The sequence below is a fragment of the Typopeltis vanoorti genome, chromosome 16, assembly GCF_054136105.1.
Source record: "Typopeltis vanoorti isolate ZY-2024b chromosome 16, IOZ_Tvanoo_1.0, whole genome shotgun sequence".
NCBI classification, from domain to species: Eukaryota; Metazoa; Arthropoda; class Arachnida; order Uropygi; family Thelyphonidae; genus Typopeltis; species Typopeltis vanoorti.
In genome coordinates, this window is record NC_143564.1 from 70602620 (window position 1) to 70618807 (window position 16188).

At 37.3% G+C, this 16188-nt stretch overlaps 1 protein-coding gene across 4 annotated transcripts in view; it reads right to left on the bottom strand.

Moving 5' to 3' along the window:
* Positions 1-16188, bottom strand: part of LOC150098114 (poly(A) RNA polymerase gld-2 homolog A-like) — a 315041-nt gene that overhangs the window by 74658 nt on the left and 224195 nt on the right. For all 4 annotated transcript variants that reach the window (XM_090406209.1, XM_090406210.1, XM_090406207.1 and 1 more), the window contains one exon: positions 7450-7516. In XM_090406209.1, the coding sequence (XP_090262335.1) occupies positions 7450-7516 (67 nt within the window). The remainder of the gene's footprint in view (positions 1-7449; positions 7517-16188) is intronic.

The window sequence follows — 16188 nt, forward strand, 5'->3', positions numbered from 1 at the left end:
TCACCTTCTTGTGGTGCACCCTGTTGGGTATCTACCAAAATACTGAACGAATGAGGATGGGCTGGCAATTTGGGATTTAGCCGACCAAATTGTATTCTTATCAGCTTAAACCAATATAGAAAATGATGGTACAACATGACAAAATTTCATGCCGGCTGGGGTGTCGCCCAGTTAAACAAGGCCCCCGTTGTTTTCGCCAAGGAACCAGAGTAAACATAGAAAAGTTAGCTACTGGAACAAATCCTAAAATACACCCCAAATCAACATCCCCAGAGTTAAAGATCGGTACTATTAACAAGAAGCCAGAATTGCACAGCAATGGAGCTAGCTGAAGAATTAGATAAGTACCAGATCGACATAATAGGGATGACTGAAACAAAAAAGACCAAAACTGGTGAGATCTTTCTGAGCAATAAATACAAAATGTTATATTCAGGAAATGACAATCAAGGAAAGAAGGAACAGGCATAGTATTCAACACAAAATACGAGGCTAATCTTCTTGAATGGCAGGCAGTCTCAAGTAGAGTGATGTGGGCAAATATGAGAATGGGGAACTGGACAATGAGACTTATTTGTGCCTATGGTCCCACAGAAGGTTCTACTAAGGTAGAAGTGGAGGAATTTGAGGCTTTAGAAAAAGCAACTGACACAATGAAAAAGGAAAAGTTGGTCCTTGTTGGGGATCTAAATAGCATAGTAGGAAATGAATGTTAGATATACAAAAATATTTTGGGAAAATTTGGAGAAAAGAGCACAGCTAATAATAATAGCAAATACTTGTTCGATTTCTGCTCAGGACATGGACTGGTTATTACTAACACCATGTTCCAACATAAAAATGTACACAAATTCACATGGAGAGAAGAGGCAAGGAATAAGAAAAGTCTCATTGACTATGTTATTGTTGATAGTGATGTTTTCTCCCTGGTGCAGGACACCAGAGTGCACAGAGGATTTGAAATTGGAAGCGATCACTATTTAGTCTTGAGCAGGATAAAATTGAATTTCATATTGAAAAGAATAACATGTAAGAAAGTTTTAAAGCGAATAAAAGTTGAGCAGCTCTCAGATGTGAACTGTGTCACATCTGAGAGCTGCTCTCAGATGTGACACAGTTCATGTCTATGTCAACTGTGTTGTGAATGGGAAACCTGTGGAACAAGTAAAACATTTCAGCTACTTAGGCACGATTTTTACTGAAGATGGTAAATTAAATATGGAAATAGACAGCAGAATCAACAAAGCTGGTATGGTAGGCAGTCAATTGAATAAATTCATATGGAATAAGAGAGAAATTAGTCGGAACACTAAATTAGCTGTATACAAGACAGTGTTCAAACCAGTTTTAACTTATGGATCTTAGAGCTGGGTCAGATGACCAGCTCTTGACCAAAGACTAGAAACCACAGATATGAAAGTCCTGAGAAAGATTAGAGACGTGAACAGATGGCATCAATGGCAATAACATATTAAAAATGAGGATATTAGGAAAGAACTTGACGTTGTCAGCATTCAGGAATGTGTTAGCAGAGCTAATCTCAGGTGGTATGGTCACTTAAACAGAATGGGCAAGGAAAGATTAGCAAAACTAGTGTTCTCTGCCAGGTTGGCAGGAAAACGACCCAGAGGAAGACCAAGATATAGGTGGATGGATACGTACAAAGTGCCTTAGACGATAGAAATATAAGATCTGATAATGTTGGAGTCTTGACAAGTAACAGACTGGTTTGAAGGAAAATTGTAGATAGGAAGTTAGTAATAAAGTAAATTTTTCATGTAGTACCATCATATCCTGTACACCCCTTGAGGGTACATTATTATTGTTATTATTGTTCCGAGCAACTCCAAGGAGTCGACAGACTCATCAAGGGAGGCCCTAACATCATGTCAAGAACAACTATTCGACATTGACACAGTATCTATTATACCTTGCCTTGAACTCATTCACGGTCGTAGCACTCACAACAGACTCTGGAAGCTTATTCCACTCATTCACCACTCTCGAAGTAAAAAACCTAGCTCTAACCCCCTTGTCAACCACACTCTTGCCTAGCTTCCATGCATGGCCCCTAGTTCTCCCACCGCCAGTCATATTTTCAAAAATATCTTCAGGATCAATCTTATAGAAACCCTTCAGTAATTTGAATGTCTCAATCATATCACCCCTCCTTCACCTATCGTCCAATCTCTGCAACCCACAAATCTTCAACCTATTCTCATAAGGTTCATTCCACAGACCTGCTATCATCTTGGTCACTCGTTTCTCTGGATCCTCTCCACTTCCTCCCCATCACGAAGAAACCCTGGTGCCCATAACTGGGCACAGTAGTCCAGATGGGGTCTTATCAAGGCTCGATACAGAAGAACAACAACTTGTTTGTCTCTGCATGTTAAAGTATTTTTCAGAAGCCAAGTGATTTGATGAGCTGATTTAGTCACTTTTGCAATGTGCCCCATAAACTTCAATTCCCTATCCACCAACACTCTAAAATCCCTGGCCTCATCAATCTCCTGGAGTACGGTTCCACCAATGCGATATACTGCAGCTATTCTTTTCACCCCAAAGTGCATAACCTTACACTTTGCCACATTAAATTGACATCCATTTTTCCTAGACCAGTCCTCCAAACTATCCAAATCATCCTGTAAAATTTTGATATCCTGTGCACAGTTGCTCTACCCAACTTTGCATCATCAGCAAACAAGTGAACACTTCCTCTCAGATCCTTTCCAATATCATTGATGAACAAATTGAAAAGCAGTTGTCCAAGAACAGAGCCCTGTGGCACACCACTAGTGACAAGCCGTCTTTTAGACTCCACTCCTGCATAAACCACTCTCTGGTATCTCTCCTTCAACTACCCTCCTATCCATCTCACCAACCCTATATCTATCCCCATCTGCTCCAGTTTACTGATTATGGTTCCATGTGGTATCATGTCAAAGGCCTTGGCAAGGTCCATTAGTATCACTGTAAACCCATTACCCCTATCCAGTTCAGCCGTCACTGTGTTATAAAACGTGAGCAAGTTACTGAGGCATGATCTACCCTTCACAAAACCATGTTGTGCCCCCATACAATATCCCATTTTCATCTATCCAATCCTGTATTCTTTTCTTGACTAATTTCTCTAAGGCCTTGACAATGATTTCTGATATGCTAATTGGTCGGTAATTTACAACAGCAGTCTTGGAACCACCTTTATGCAGTGGAACTTTTTTCCCCTCTTTCCACCCCCTCGGGACTAACCCAGTCCCAAGAATCAAATTAAACAAAATGGTCAAAGGTACTGACAATTCTTTAGCTGCTTCTCGTATGACTCGAGCTGGTATACCATCTAATCCCACGGATGTATTGACATTGAGGTTATGCAATAGACTACTCACCTCCACTTCATTCACCACAATTTCCGTATAATCTACTGGTTTATTCGTTTCTGCAATGTCACCACCTGGATGATATATACTTGCAAAGTGCTCACTCAGTAACTCAACTATATCAACTAATTCAGTTACCTCCCTACCATCGGCATTCTTTAAAATCATTCTGCCATGTACATTTTTCCTTTTACTTGCTACATATCTAAAAAACTGTTTAGGATACTCTTTAACCTGCATGGCCAATGTTCTTTCGTAATCCTTTTTTTTGCTTTTCTTACCACTCGTTACCCTTCTGGCCGGCGCTTTATACCATTCATGTGCCTGCCGTTAAGCTTGAGCTGCAAAAAAAGAAACAACTATGGAGGGAATTTAAAGAGAAAGGTGATATTCATCCATTTAACCCCTACTTGATTTATTATTCAGACTGTAGGTATACAGTCAGCCATTGCTTCATGCAAACACTTCTTAACTGCCTCCCATGCACTATCAACTTCTATTCCTTGCAGTTGTACATGCCATGGCACTGAACCAATCAAACTCCTAAGCTTGTCATACTTTCCAGCCCGATAATTCCATATGTACCCTGTCTTAATTGAAAATTCCACACCTTTAGCCACCTCCCAAAGTCAAGACCCTATGACCACTCTCACCAATTGGTGGCAATGTGGTCATATTTGTTACAGCCAAATCCTCAGATGTAATTACTAGGTCAAGCACTCTGACCCCTAGTATTTTCCATTACATGCTGTCGCAGATAGTTATCCATTAATAACCGCATAAAATCCAATTCCTTCCTCCCGTGTGTCATCTCCTCACTCCAATCAATGCGACCATAGTTGAAATCTCCCATAATAATTACCTTCCTTCCACTCATTTCTTCTATTTGCTTGTGCATATTGTCACCACCACCATCTTTTCCATCACCTGGTTTATAGCAGCACCCAATTGTATATTTAGTTCTGCTAGCCACAATCTCACACCAAATGGCCTCAAATGTGCTCTTTTCTCTGTCCTGCAATTCAACTTCTATTCTCCTTGGCTGTAGCTCATCAGCTATCATCAACAATACTCCTCCCCCCATTTTATTCTCCCTGTCATTCCTGAACACACTATACCCATCACATTCAATACCCACTAGCTATATCATCTACAGTCAGTCATGATTCACTAATACCAATAACGTGTGGTCTGGAAGTGCCAACCATGGCCAAAAACTCTTCCTTCTTGTTCCTAATACTCCTAGCATTAGTGTACATGAATTTAAGACCCCATTACCCCCAACCCTACCTTGATGCCTTATATTAACTATCCCACTCTGATTTGTTGTCCTTATTCGCTCGGGCATATTATATTCATTCATACATTCAACTGCCTCCCTAAGGACTGTATATCTACTCTCCCCCCCCCTTAATAAATCTAGTTTCCCTGAATTTGCACATCCACTACATTCAGCAACACTTTCTCAAGTCTCCTTACACCATAACCATTCAAATGCAAGCCATCCATCTTATATAGATCCTTTTGACCATCGAACTCACTCCACACATCCACAAATTCCACACCAACTCGTCATACATAACCCACGCATAAAGTCATTTGCAATTATGGCCCTCCTTTTAAACATTTCACTGTCATACCGTGGCAAAAGACTAATCATTCTAACTCTCTCACTCTTTTCTTTTGTTACCTCAAACAATTCATTCAGGTCTTCTATCATTTCCATTTTATCTACTTTCAAATCATTCATACCTGCCACAACAATCATTTCTTTCACCCTTTCCTTTTGCTCTCTAATAGACTCAGTTACTTCCTTTATGGTCACACCAGGTTGGTACGATTTTGTCAAATCCTCTACTAACGAGTCTCCATACAGCACTCTATCCTTCATTTTGTTCATGTTCATACACCTATTTTTCCTGTCATACTTTTTATTATTGGCTGGTTCATTCAGTTGACTTTTGCTCATACGCTCTAGCTGCTGTTTTGCCCTTTGTATCACACCATTCAACAACGCGATCTCACTCATTGCATCTATCTCATCTTTTTTATTCTCTGTAAAACCATTAATACTATCATTCACACTTTCTACATTCACACTCTCACAATTCCCTGGTACAACCTCACCGTTTCTTGTCATATCCCTATTTTCTTCATTCTGAAATTTGACAAAAATATCACACTCACGATCCGGAATACACTTCAATTCCTCATTCTCCCTACATTTTCATCACACATTCACTCCTTTATTATCATCACACATTCACTCCTTTATTATCATCTAACCACACTCTGAAAAGTATACATTTTGCAGATAGTACACTGAATTATCTCCTTTACATTACCGTTCTTGAAAGAAGATGGCATACCATCATTACTGGCCACCATTTTCCTTCGTACTGGAGCCATTACTTAATAGTAACGTATTTTATCAAATTATAAATTATAAACACCAAAAACACACAAACAGAAACAAACAAAACTACACAATATTAAATTAAATTTATCAACGATAACTGAAAATAATGTTTATCTTATCAGGAGCTTTCACGAACACTACACACTACGAATCCCTCTAGCGGCGACTTCCCGACATAGATTATGTTGTAAAGCACTTTAGTACATGTCAGGAGTTTGATGACGACCTCATAGGTATGCATTTCTCAGCAGATCAACTTAAAGAGGAATAAGATTCTTTAATAAATCAAACTGACAGTATAGTCGTCATTCTTTTTTTTACAGAATTGTGGTACTTCGTGAATGGCAGTTTCAAGGGACAGTCACTATTTCAAGATTCAACTACCTTATTTTAAATGCTTCAATGATTTTCTGCAAAAGATTTCAGTATTAAATTTGAAATGAAAGATTAAAACTAATAAGTTTTAATTATTATAATTTGAATCTTATTCTTGAGAAAAGGAAAATTTTTACATTTATCTGCTTACATACTGTTCCCTATGAATATAGATTGAGACAAGCATTTTTTTTTTATTTTTCAATTGTATTTCTTATTTTATGATTAAAAAACATCCAATGATTAGAGGACAATAAGGAAATCACAGGTACTGAGTGAAACCACTTTCCTTTCAGAACTTTAACACTGTTTATGAACTGTTAACTGGTTTATCTCTAAAACTGAAAATTACCACAAAAAAGCTAAAATAGATATCCTCTAATAGGAAAGGAGAAAAAAAAATTATGGACTAGTCCATAATTAACATGGGGGAGCTATGCCTATTTATGTGGAACATGTTTCAATTGAAATAATCCATCATTAAATATAAATTAATTTGTACCTTCACAGATCAAAAAATTTAAAACTATCATCTTTGTATGGTATTTAGCTGCTAAGAATGCTATACATTGATCAAGCTATGCTAAACAGAAGTATGTTTATCAGTTCTGGACTTACTAGAAAATAGAACCAATCTACACAGCAGTGAACTGGAGGTAAATCAGGAAGTTTGTTAAATTTAATCTTTTTTAGAATTGTACTTTTCTGTAATTTGTTACAAGTGAGCAAGTGTTAGTCCTATAGTGAGCAACCTTATGAAAGTTTGCTATTGTAAAAGATTAATGCAGCACTGTTAGTTTTTATTTTGGTATTTTTGTGAATATTGAAGACCATATACTCAAAGGTTTTTGTTGTATTTTATCTGAGAGTTGGTGATATAGACAGCTGAAAGTAGCAAATATGATTACAACTGGACTGCTTTTGATTCAATTGCCAAGAGAGCTGCTGTTATAAAAATAACAGTTTCTATTAGTTTAACAGGAATGCAAAATCACTTATTGCCATTATGCTTCTGAAGATGAATTATTAGAAAATCGATGTTAAAAGTAACTGAGGATGATTTGTCGAGCCATATATGCTAGTGGTGGAACCTCCCATGAATCGTGACTCCAGAGTATTTAGTCATCTTCTCGGGTATGAATCTAATTCTAAAATTCCTTTAAAATTTAAGATTCATGAAGCCAAGTGGTTTCATGAGTCAGCTGAATTAAATAATTGACAGATACAATTAAAAGTTTAATCTTACTCTTTTCTACATTTGTTTTTTATACTCACCTATGTCTATCTGTAAATTTAAGTATTGGTACCTTGGCTTTTATTAGATTGATGCATTTAATGAAACCTAAAATTATAAAGAAAAAAAAGCACTTCAGGATTTAAAGCATTTCAAAAATATTTTTGTCATTTTAATTATTAGATATGCTAAGCATTGATTTTAAAGCATAACCAAAACTTGTGTTTTCATACAAGATAGCAGTGCCTAAGGTCATTAAATACAGGTGTCCCGAAATTCACGCAAGATTTAAATTTAGCACCCTTTGTGCGGTAAAGTGTTGCCAACGAGAAAAAAAAAAAAGACAGCGTGACAGCTGACAGTTCAGGGTTATTAAAAATGGACCGCTACACGAAAGAACAATGCATTTTCATTGTTGAGCAATATTTTAAAAATAATGAAGGTTTGGCAGCTGCAGTTCGCAATTTTCGTACAAAATATGGCCAGAATAGTGATTTAACTTCATCAACTGTGAAAAGATTAATTAAAAAATTCAAGGAAACTGGATCAATTAGTGATCTTATACACTCTGGCCGTCCTTCAACCAGTCGTTCAACAGAAAACATCGAAGCAGTTTGTGAGTGTTGCTGAGAGTCCAGGAACATCAATTTGGACCATGGTCTTGAATCGGGCATTTCGTGAAGCTCTCTACAGCGTATTCTTACGCAAGATTTGCATCTTTATACTTACAAAGTTCAATTGACTCAAGAACTGAAGCCTACTGACCACACATACACACAGCGAAGAGAGTTCGTTGAATGGATTAGGGAACAACAACAAGTGGATGCTTATTTTTCGAACAAAATCATCTTCAGCGATGAGGCTCATTTTCATCTTGATGGCTTCGTTAATCGACAAAATTGTCGCATTTGGGGTTCAGAAAATCCACAAGTGATTATTGAGAAACAAATGCATCCACAACGTGTCACTGTTTGGTGTTGATTTTGGGCTGGAGGCATCATCGGTCCATTCTTCTTCGAACATGCGGCTAGTAAGACAATAACAGTTAATGGTGCTCGCTATCACGACATGATAATCCAGTTTTTTTGTGCCTAAATTGCAAGATATGGATGTGGACGACATGTGGTTTCAACAAGACAGTGCCACATGCCATACAGCCTGAGAAACAATTCAATTACTGCATGAGTCATTTCCTGGTTGTGCAATTTTCCGTTTTGGTGATCAGAATTGGCCGCCCAGATCATGTGACTTAACGCAGTTTTTTTTTTTGGGGGGGGGGGGTTTGAAGTCTAAGGTTTATGCCAACAAGCCCACAACCCCCACGCCTTGAAGGAAGAAATTGAGCGTTGTATCAATGAAATTCAGCCACATTTATGCAAAACAGTCATGGAAAATTTTGACAAAAGAGTGCGTATGTGCCAGCAAAGCTGGGGAGGCCATTTACCCTATATGCTATTCCATGCATAACCTTATACTGTTTACTTTATGAATCAATAAGAAATTACAATTTTTAATTAAAAACCTGTGTTTTCTATCAAAATTACTTCTTGCGTGAATTTTGGGACCCTGTATAAGACTATTTGTTGTAGTCTCCTACCCCTTGGTTAGTAAATTCCAGAAAACTGTCTATAAAAGAACCCACTACTGGGAATAGAACTGCAGATAAAATTATTTCATTATTTCAATGAACTTGAACACAAATAGATATTTAAATAAAAATTCATATAACAGAGTGCTTACATCAGAATTTTAATTATATACAATCTTTTACCAATGTATCATGATTCAGTATGAATTCAAAATTAAACAAGACAAGTAATGCAATGAAGACTCAATGATAACGTATCAGCCATAATTGAATGAAGTGGAGTAACAACTTAGACCGCTCTAAAATTCTTCTTCTTCTTCCTTTTTTTTTTTTGTTAACATATATAAAAAGTTATTAACTAAGGAGGGCTGTGCAAAGAACAGTTTCCATATAAAGAGGATAAATTAAGCCAGTCTATTCAGATTGGTGCAAGCTTCTAAATGGTGCACGATTTAGAAGCTTGCTTTATACCACTCTTTAAGAAAACAGTTTTATGTAGGGATTTTAGTCCTTTTCAAAAGAATCATTAGAAAAGTAGAAACTTATTTTAATGGAAATGACAACATATACTAAAATATTAATTATAAAAAACTTTAATGAATACTTCCCTTTATTTCGGCAATGTTACATCAGGGATTACAAAAAACAACATGTTCACACATGCACTAACACTGGACAAATGAAGCTGAAGAAAGGCAACTAAAGTTGGAGCTAGAGTCCTAAATGGAATTCCTAGTGTACTGAGTTGGGTAGTCTTGGCCATTGGGCTGAAGATCTTAAGATGTATGCTTCCCAGATTTGGGACAGTCGCATACACCTAAATTTGTTGAGGTTAAGAAAGTTTTTCAGGGTTGAGGCAGATGTGAGGAATAGCCTTTTGTATTTACTGCAGTGTAATAGAGTAGCCTTCTTCCAGCATATCCTGTGGTGGGTGTTCAAAGCATGGTCAGCAAGTCCTGAGTGGCTATATTGGTGTAGTCTGATGTATTTCTGAAATTCTGATATTGGCTGTTCTGCCTGTTTGGCCATAGTAGGACAGTTGACAACTGCAAGGGACCTGGATGGTCTAGGAAATGTGGCTAGTCTTTGGTGGAGCATATTAAGAGATGCCATATTCTTATGTGGGCTGTAAGTGGTTATAAGGTTATGTTTTCTTAGGATTTTTGTCAAATTTCAGAGATCGCTAGTGCTGCAAGAGAAGTAGTGGTGTGCAAAGAAGGCTCCTATTTCAAATACTTTTATTTTTTTGGAATAATTGTAAACAAGTGTGTTTATGAGAGTTGCTGTAAAAGTTGTGTGCTTGCAGTGTTATTAGCGTGTGTGTTTGTTAAAGTTTTTTTTACGGATCCGTTAAAATTAGAGTTTAGTATAGTAACCGGTGAAGGTAAGATGGCAGCAGATTGTCCATACAGGAATTTAATTTTGATTTCAGTCGTTTCATGAATGTGAAGTGTGCTATATGTATTCGTTCAATTATATAGATAATTTATGGATATTTAAGGTGGATGGAAGGAGGACATGTTCAAAGTGCGAGCTGAATGATCATTCGAGTGCTAATGTATTGATAACAAAGTGTTAGTAGTGAGAATGCTGTGAGGAGGATGAGTGTTCGCTTGATAAAAAAAAAGGACAGTGTAAAAGAGCAGCAAAAAAAATGGGGAAAAAAAAGGAAAAAAATTTCGATGGTAAGAAATATGAAAGTAATATGAATGTAGCGGAAAATTAAAAAAAAAAAAGTGCAGTTAAAAGGCAAGATGGAGAGCGGCATTGACTGTGAACAAACGTGTATGGCTGGCAACAAAATTGAGAAAGTGAATGAGAGAAAAAATGTGATTCAGGATTTGAAAGTTGAGTTGGCTAAGATGAGGCAAGAGATGAAATGGATGCAGAATGAAGTTAGGAAAATTTGAGATATGTATGGAAAAGTGAAAATGATGAAAACAAATAATGTTGGTATAAAAGAGGTAACTAAAGACCCACGAGTGGCATCATATGGTAATTCAATTATTAGAGGTGTGCTGGACGAGGTTTGTTTTCCTGGAGGTAGAATGAGTAGAGCGAATAAAGCATTGAATATGAGAAGTAAGCGAGCAAAAGTTGGTAGTTGTCATAAGGACAAATGACTTGACTGGGAATAAAGAACACAAGGTAGTAAGTGTGTTGACTAGGTATGACAGCGATGAGATGAGGTGGAGAGCAAGGATTATGAATGATATGTTAGCAGAAATGTGTGAGGAGAAAGGAGTGCAGTTTGTTAATGTGTGGAATGAGTTTAAAGGACAAAGTGAAATGTATAAGAGTGATTTACTGCATTTGAATGGTTTTGGTGCGAGTCACTTGGAGAGACTGCTGCTGGAAGGTAGAGAAGTGAGTGCAGAGAATGAATCCGATCAAGTGGGAAGCAATGTGGAACAATGGGAGAGTAAGACAGGACAGATTGAAGAGGTGGTTATGAAGAAGTGAGCAGCATGAGTATAGAGAATGAGAGAACAGGTGTGCAAGACAGGGAAACAGGGTAGACAGGAGAACACAGCATGAGAAAGATTGATGCTCAAAGAGGATGTGAATGTGTGTGTAGATGAAAAAGGGAAGGGGATGACCTGGGATCAAGGGGAAAACAGTTGGATTTGAAGGTTTTAAGATGAATAAGGAGAAAAAAGAAATGGCCCAAGTTAAGCATATTGAGTTGTCACATAAAATAAGTGGTATCAGTGGAACTAGCTATAGATCCAGAAATGAGCCACTATGTTTATATACAAATGCTAGAAGTGTAAGAAACAAGGCAAATGAAATGGTTGCATTAATTGAGTCTGTTCACCCAAGAATCATTGGAATAAGTGAGACATGGTTTGATGAGGATGACTTCCTGACAGGAGTAGATGGAAGGATATTATGTCTTTTGTGAAGAAACAAAGAGTAAAAAGGGAGGATGGGAGTGCTATTGATGATAGAGAAAGAGTTATGTCCATACAAAGTAGAGATGGAAGAGGGAAATAGTGCCAGTGGTTTCAAAGTCTGTGCAGTGTGAGATAGAGGTGAAAAGAATGCAATACTTAGATGTTATAGATCTGGTAATGTGGATGGTAGTGACTATGAAATGTATTGTATAATCAAGTTAGCCAAGCAAATAAGAAAAGTGTGATCATTATGGGTGATTTTAATTATGGCAATGTAGACTGGGATGATGAGACAGCAAATGGAAGTAAAGAAAATTAGTATCTCGGGTTTCTGAGGAACATTTACCTCAGAGAGTATCTAACAGAGCACACGAGGAATGAGGGTCCTGGATTTGACCATCTCATCAGAGGATGTAATTATAAATAAGATGTCAAAATCACCCACCAGTTGCTGAGAGTGACCATGAAGTGAATACCTGGGTGGTTGCCACCAGAGGACTCTATGAGAAAAGGGCATATGTGGAACTACAAGGCTGATGATAATGAGGAGCTCAGGAGACAGCATGCAAGTATAGTATGGAATGAAGAGTTACCTAGAAAGGAGATCAGTGCAGCTTGGGAGATATTCAAGAACTGTCTAGTAAAAGACATGTCCTAAATGTATTCCAAGGGTCAGAGGAGGTTAAATAAGGCAGGTGTGAAATGAAAAGATTAAGCATGTGATACAGATGAAAAAGATATTATGGAGGCGGCATAAGAGAAGTGGTAATAATCAATTCCATGAGGATTACAAACAACAGGCAAGGAAGGCAACTTGGTTGGCAAGGGTAGCAAGAATGAAGTATGAGCAGAAGTTAGCTAATGAAACCAAAAAGAATCCTAGGAAGTTCGTTCGATATGTAGCCAGCAAAAAAAAAAAAAAGAAAGATTATGGAAGGATGCCAATCATTGGAGAAATGGTATAAGAACAACTTTTGTAAAAGATATAGTGGAGATACTTAATGAGCAGTTCATAAAGGTCTTTCATTCTTGTGAATGTGACATCATGGAAAGTTTGAGAGGTTGATGAGGAGGGGTGACTGACAGTAAGTGAGCAAGAGGTATATGGGGAATTGAGCAAACTTGATGTTAATAAAGCCAAGGGACCCACCACATATTTTAAAGAAATGTGGCAGGGAGTTGGCATCTGCCTTGACATATTTTTTAATACAAGTTTTACACTGGGTCAACTTCCAAAGGAGTGGAAGGAGGGCAAGATTGTGCTGCTTTATAAGGGAGGTGATAGAACTCAAGCATCAAATTATAGGTCTATCTATATGTCAGATGTTGTGGTTAAGATGTTTTAGGAGCTGGCAAGAACTAGGATCCAGAAATGTATTGACAACAATGGTATTATCTTTGTTGGTCCTTGTTGGGGATCTAAATAGCGGAGTAGGAAATGATTGTGAGACATATAAAAATATTTTGGGAAAATATGGAGAAAAGAGAAAAGCTAATAATAATGGCAAATATCTGTTGGATTTCTGCTCAGGACATGGACTGGTTATTACTAACACCATGTTCTAACATAAAAATGTGCACAAATTCACATGGAGAGAAGAGGCAAGGAATAAGAAAAGTCTCATTGACTATGTTATTATTGATAGTGATGTTTTCTCCCTGGTGCAGGATACTAGAGTGTACAGAGGATTTGAAATTGGAAGTGATCACTATTTAGTCTTGAGCAGGATAAAATTGAATTTCATATTGAAAAGAATAACATGTAAGAAAGTGTTAAAGCAAATAAAAGTTGAGCAGCTCTCAGATGTGAACTGTAGACTAAAATACACAAAGATTATTGAAGAAAAAATGAGAGTTTGAGAACAGGAATCAGACCTTGGAGATTCAGTGGCAAACCTTGAAGAAAGCCCTGATTGACTCAGCTAGAGAGGCATGTGGTGAAGTTGTCTTCAAGGATAGAAAAATCAGAACTCCATGGTGGACACAGGAAGTTAAAGAGGCAGTGAAGGAAAAGAAGAAAGCATATCAAAAGTTCCTAGCAAATAAGTCAGCTTGTGCTCTTAGAGAATACAGAGACAAATGCAAGAATGCTAAACACCGTGTAAAACTAGCTAAACAAAAAGTCATGGGAGGACTTTGGCAAGAATATAGAAAATAAATATCAAGAAGGTGGCAAAATATTCTGGTGGTTGTTGAAGAAGCTTAGGAATGGAGGAAAGAGTGCTGTAAAAGGAGTTAGAGATGATAAAGGTGACATGAAAACGGAAGAAAAAATATCCTTGAAGTATGGAGTAATTACATTGAAAAACTGCTAAATGAAACAAGCAGTGATGACAGCACAGTTGTAAAAAACACTCACCAGGCATGCAGTCAGGAATACATATCCATACTTGAAGTAGAAAAAGCCATCAAAGGATTGAAATGTGGAAAGGCAGCAGGAGTGGATGATATTAGACCAGAAATGCTGAAGTATGGTGGTGTAAAAGTCTTACATTAGCTGCACAGCATAGTTCAGAAAGCCTGGACGGGGAGGGGACGAATTCCCGATGATTGGTGTAGAGCTCTCATAGTACCCATATATAAAAAGGGAAATAAAACTGAATGTGAGAATTACAGAGGTATTTCCCTACTAAGTGTTCCTGGCAAGATCTATGCAAGTATACTTGAAAAACAATTGAGAAGAATTGTGGTAGAAAAGCTTGGTGAAGAACAAGCTGGATTCAGGCCAAATAGAAGCTGTCAGGATCAGCTCTTCACTTTACGACAAATAGTCGAGAAAGCATGGGAATATAACAAAGATCTGTAAGTTTTGTCGATTTGGAAAAGGCATATGACAAGGTACCAAGAGAGAAGCTATTCAAAGCACTGCAGTTATATGGTGTCAATGGGGCATAATATCAAGCAATACTTAGTCTTTATTTGAGTTGTAAGTCAGCAGTTAGAATTGAAGGAAGTACAGGAAGATGGTTTAATGTTAAATCTGGTGTGAGACAAGGATGTACATTATCCCCTCTGTTATTCATTATCTATATGGATCACATTATGAAGGAAAGTGGTATTAAACATGATATCAAAATTGGAGATGTTAATGTCAGATCTTTGCTTTATGCGGATGATGTTATACTTCTAAATAAATCTGCTACAAGTCTGCAAGAATCTCTGACTAAATTGAATAACTGTTGTAATAGATATGGTATGAAGGTCAGCAATAAAAAGACAAAGACAATGAAAATAGGCACAATCATTGAAAATATTAACTGTGTTGTGAATGGAGAACCTGTGGAACAAGTAAAACATATCAGCTACTTAGGCACGATTTTTAGTGAAGATGGTAAATTGAATATAGAAATAGACAACAGAATCAACAAAAGCTGGGAAGTCAATTGAATAAATTCATATGGAATAAGAGAGAAATTAGTCTGAACACTGAATTAGCTGTATACTGTATACAAGACAGCGTTCAAACCAGTTTTAACTTATGGATCTGAGAGCTGGGTCAGAAGTAAAACATTTGACCAAAGACTAGAGACTGCAGATGTGAGAGTCCTGAGAAAGATTAGAGGCGTGAACAGATGGCATCAATGGCAATATCATATTAAAAACGAGGATATTAGAAAAGAACTTGACATCGTCAGCATCCAGGAATGCGTTAGCAGAGCGAATCTCAGGTGGTATGGTCACTTAAATAGAATGGGAGAGAAAAGATTAGCAAAACAAGTGTTCGCTGCCAGGTTGGCAGGAAAACGACCCAGAGGAAGACCAAGATATAGGTGGATTGATACATTACAAAGTGCCTTAGACGATAGAAATATAAGACCTGATAATGTTGGAGTCTTGACAAGTAACAGACTGATTTGGAGGAAAATTGTAGATAGGAAATTAGTAATGATGTAATTTTTTCATGTAGTACTATCATATCCTGTACACCCCTTGAGGGTACATGGCAGGAAATTGATGATGTATTATCTTTGATGGACAGCATAGATTTGCTAAATGGAAACCATGTTTTTGCAATCAACTTACTTATTATAATAAGGTGATGACTTCATTGAATAGAGAGGGATACACAGTAGTATACTTAGCTTTTGCAAAGGCTTTTGATAGATTACCATATAAGTTGATAGTCGAATTAGAGCAGATGGGAGTTGGATATTAGATTAGTGCATTGGATCTGAGACTGGCTATCTGACAGGTATCATCAAGTTGTGTATGGGAAAAGCAATATTCCACAATAGGAAAGTAACTAATGATGTGCCGCAGGGGTCTGTTTTAGGGCCATTGCTGTTTAACCTGTA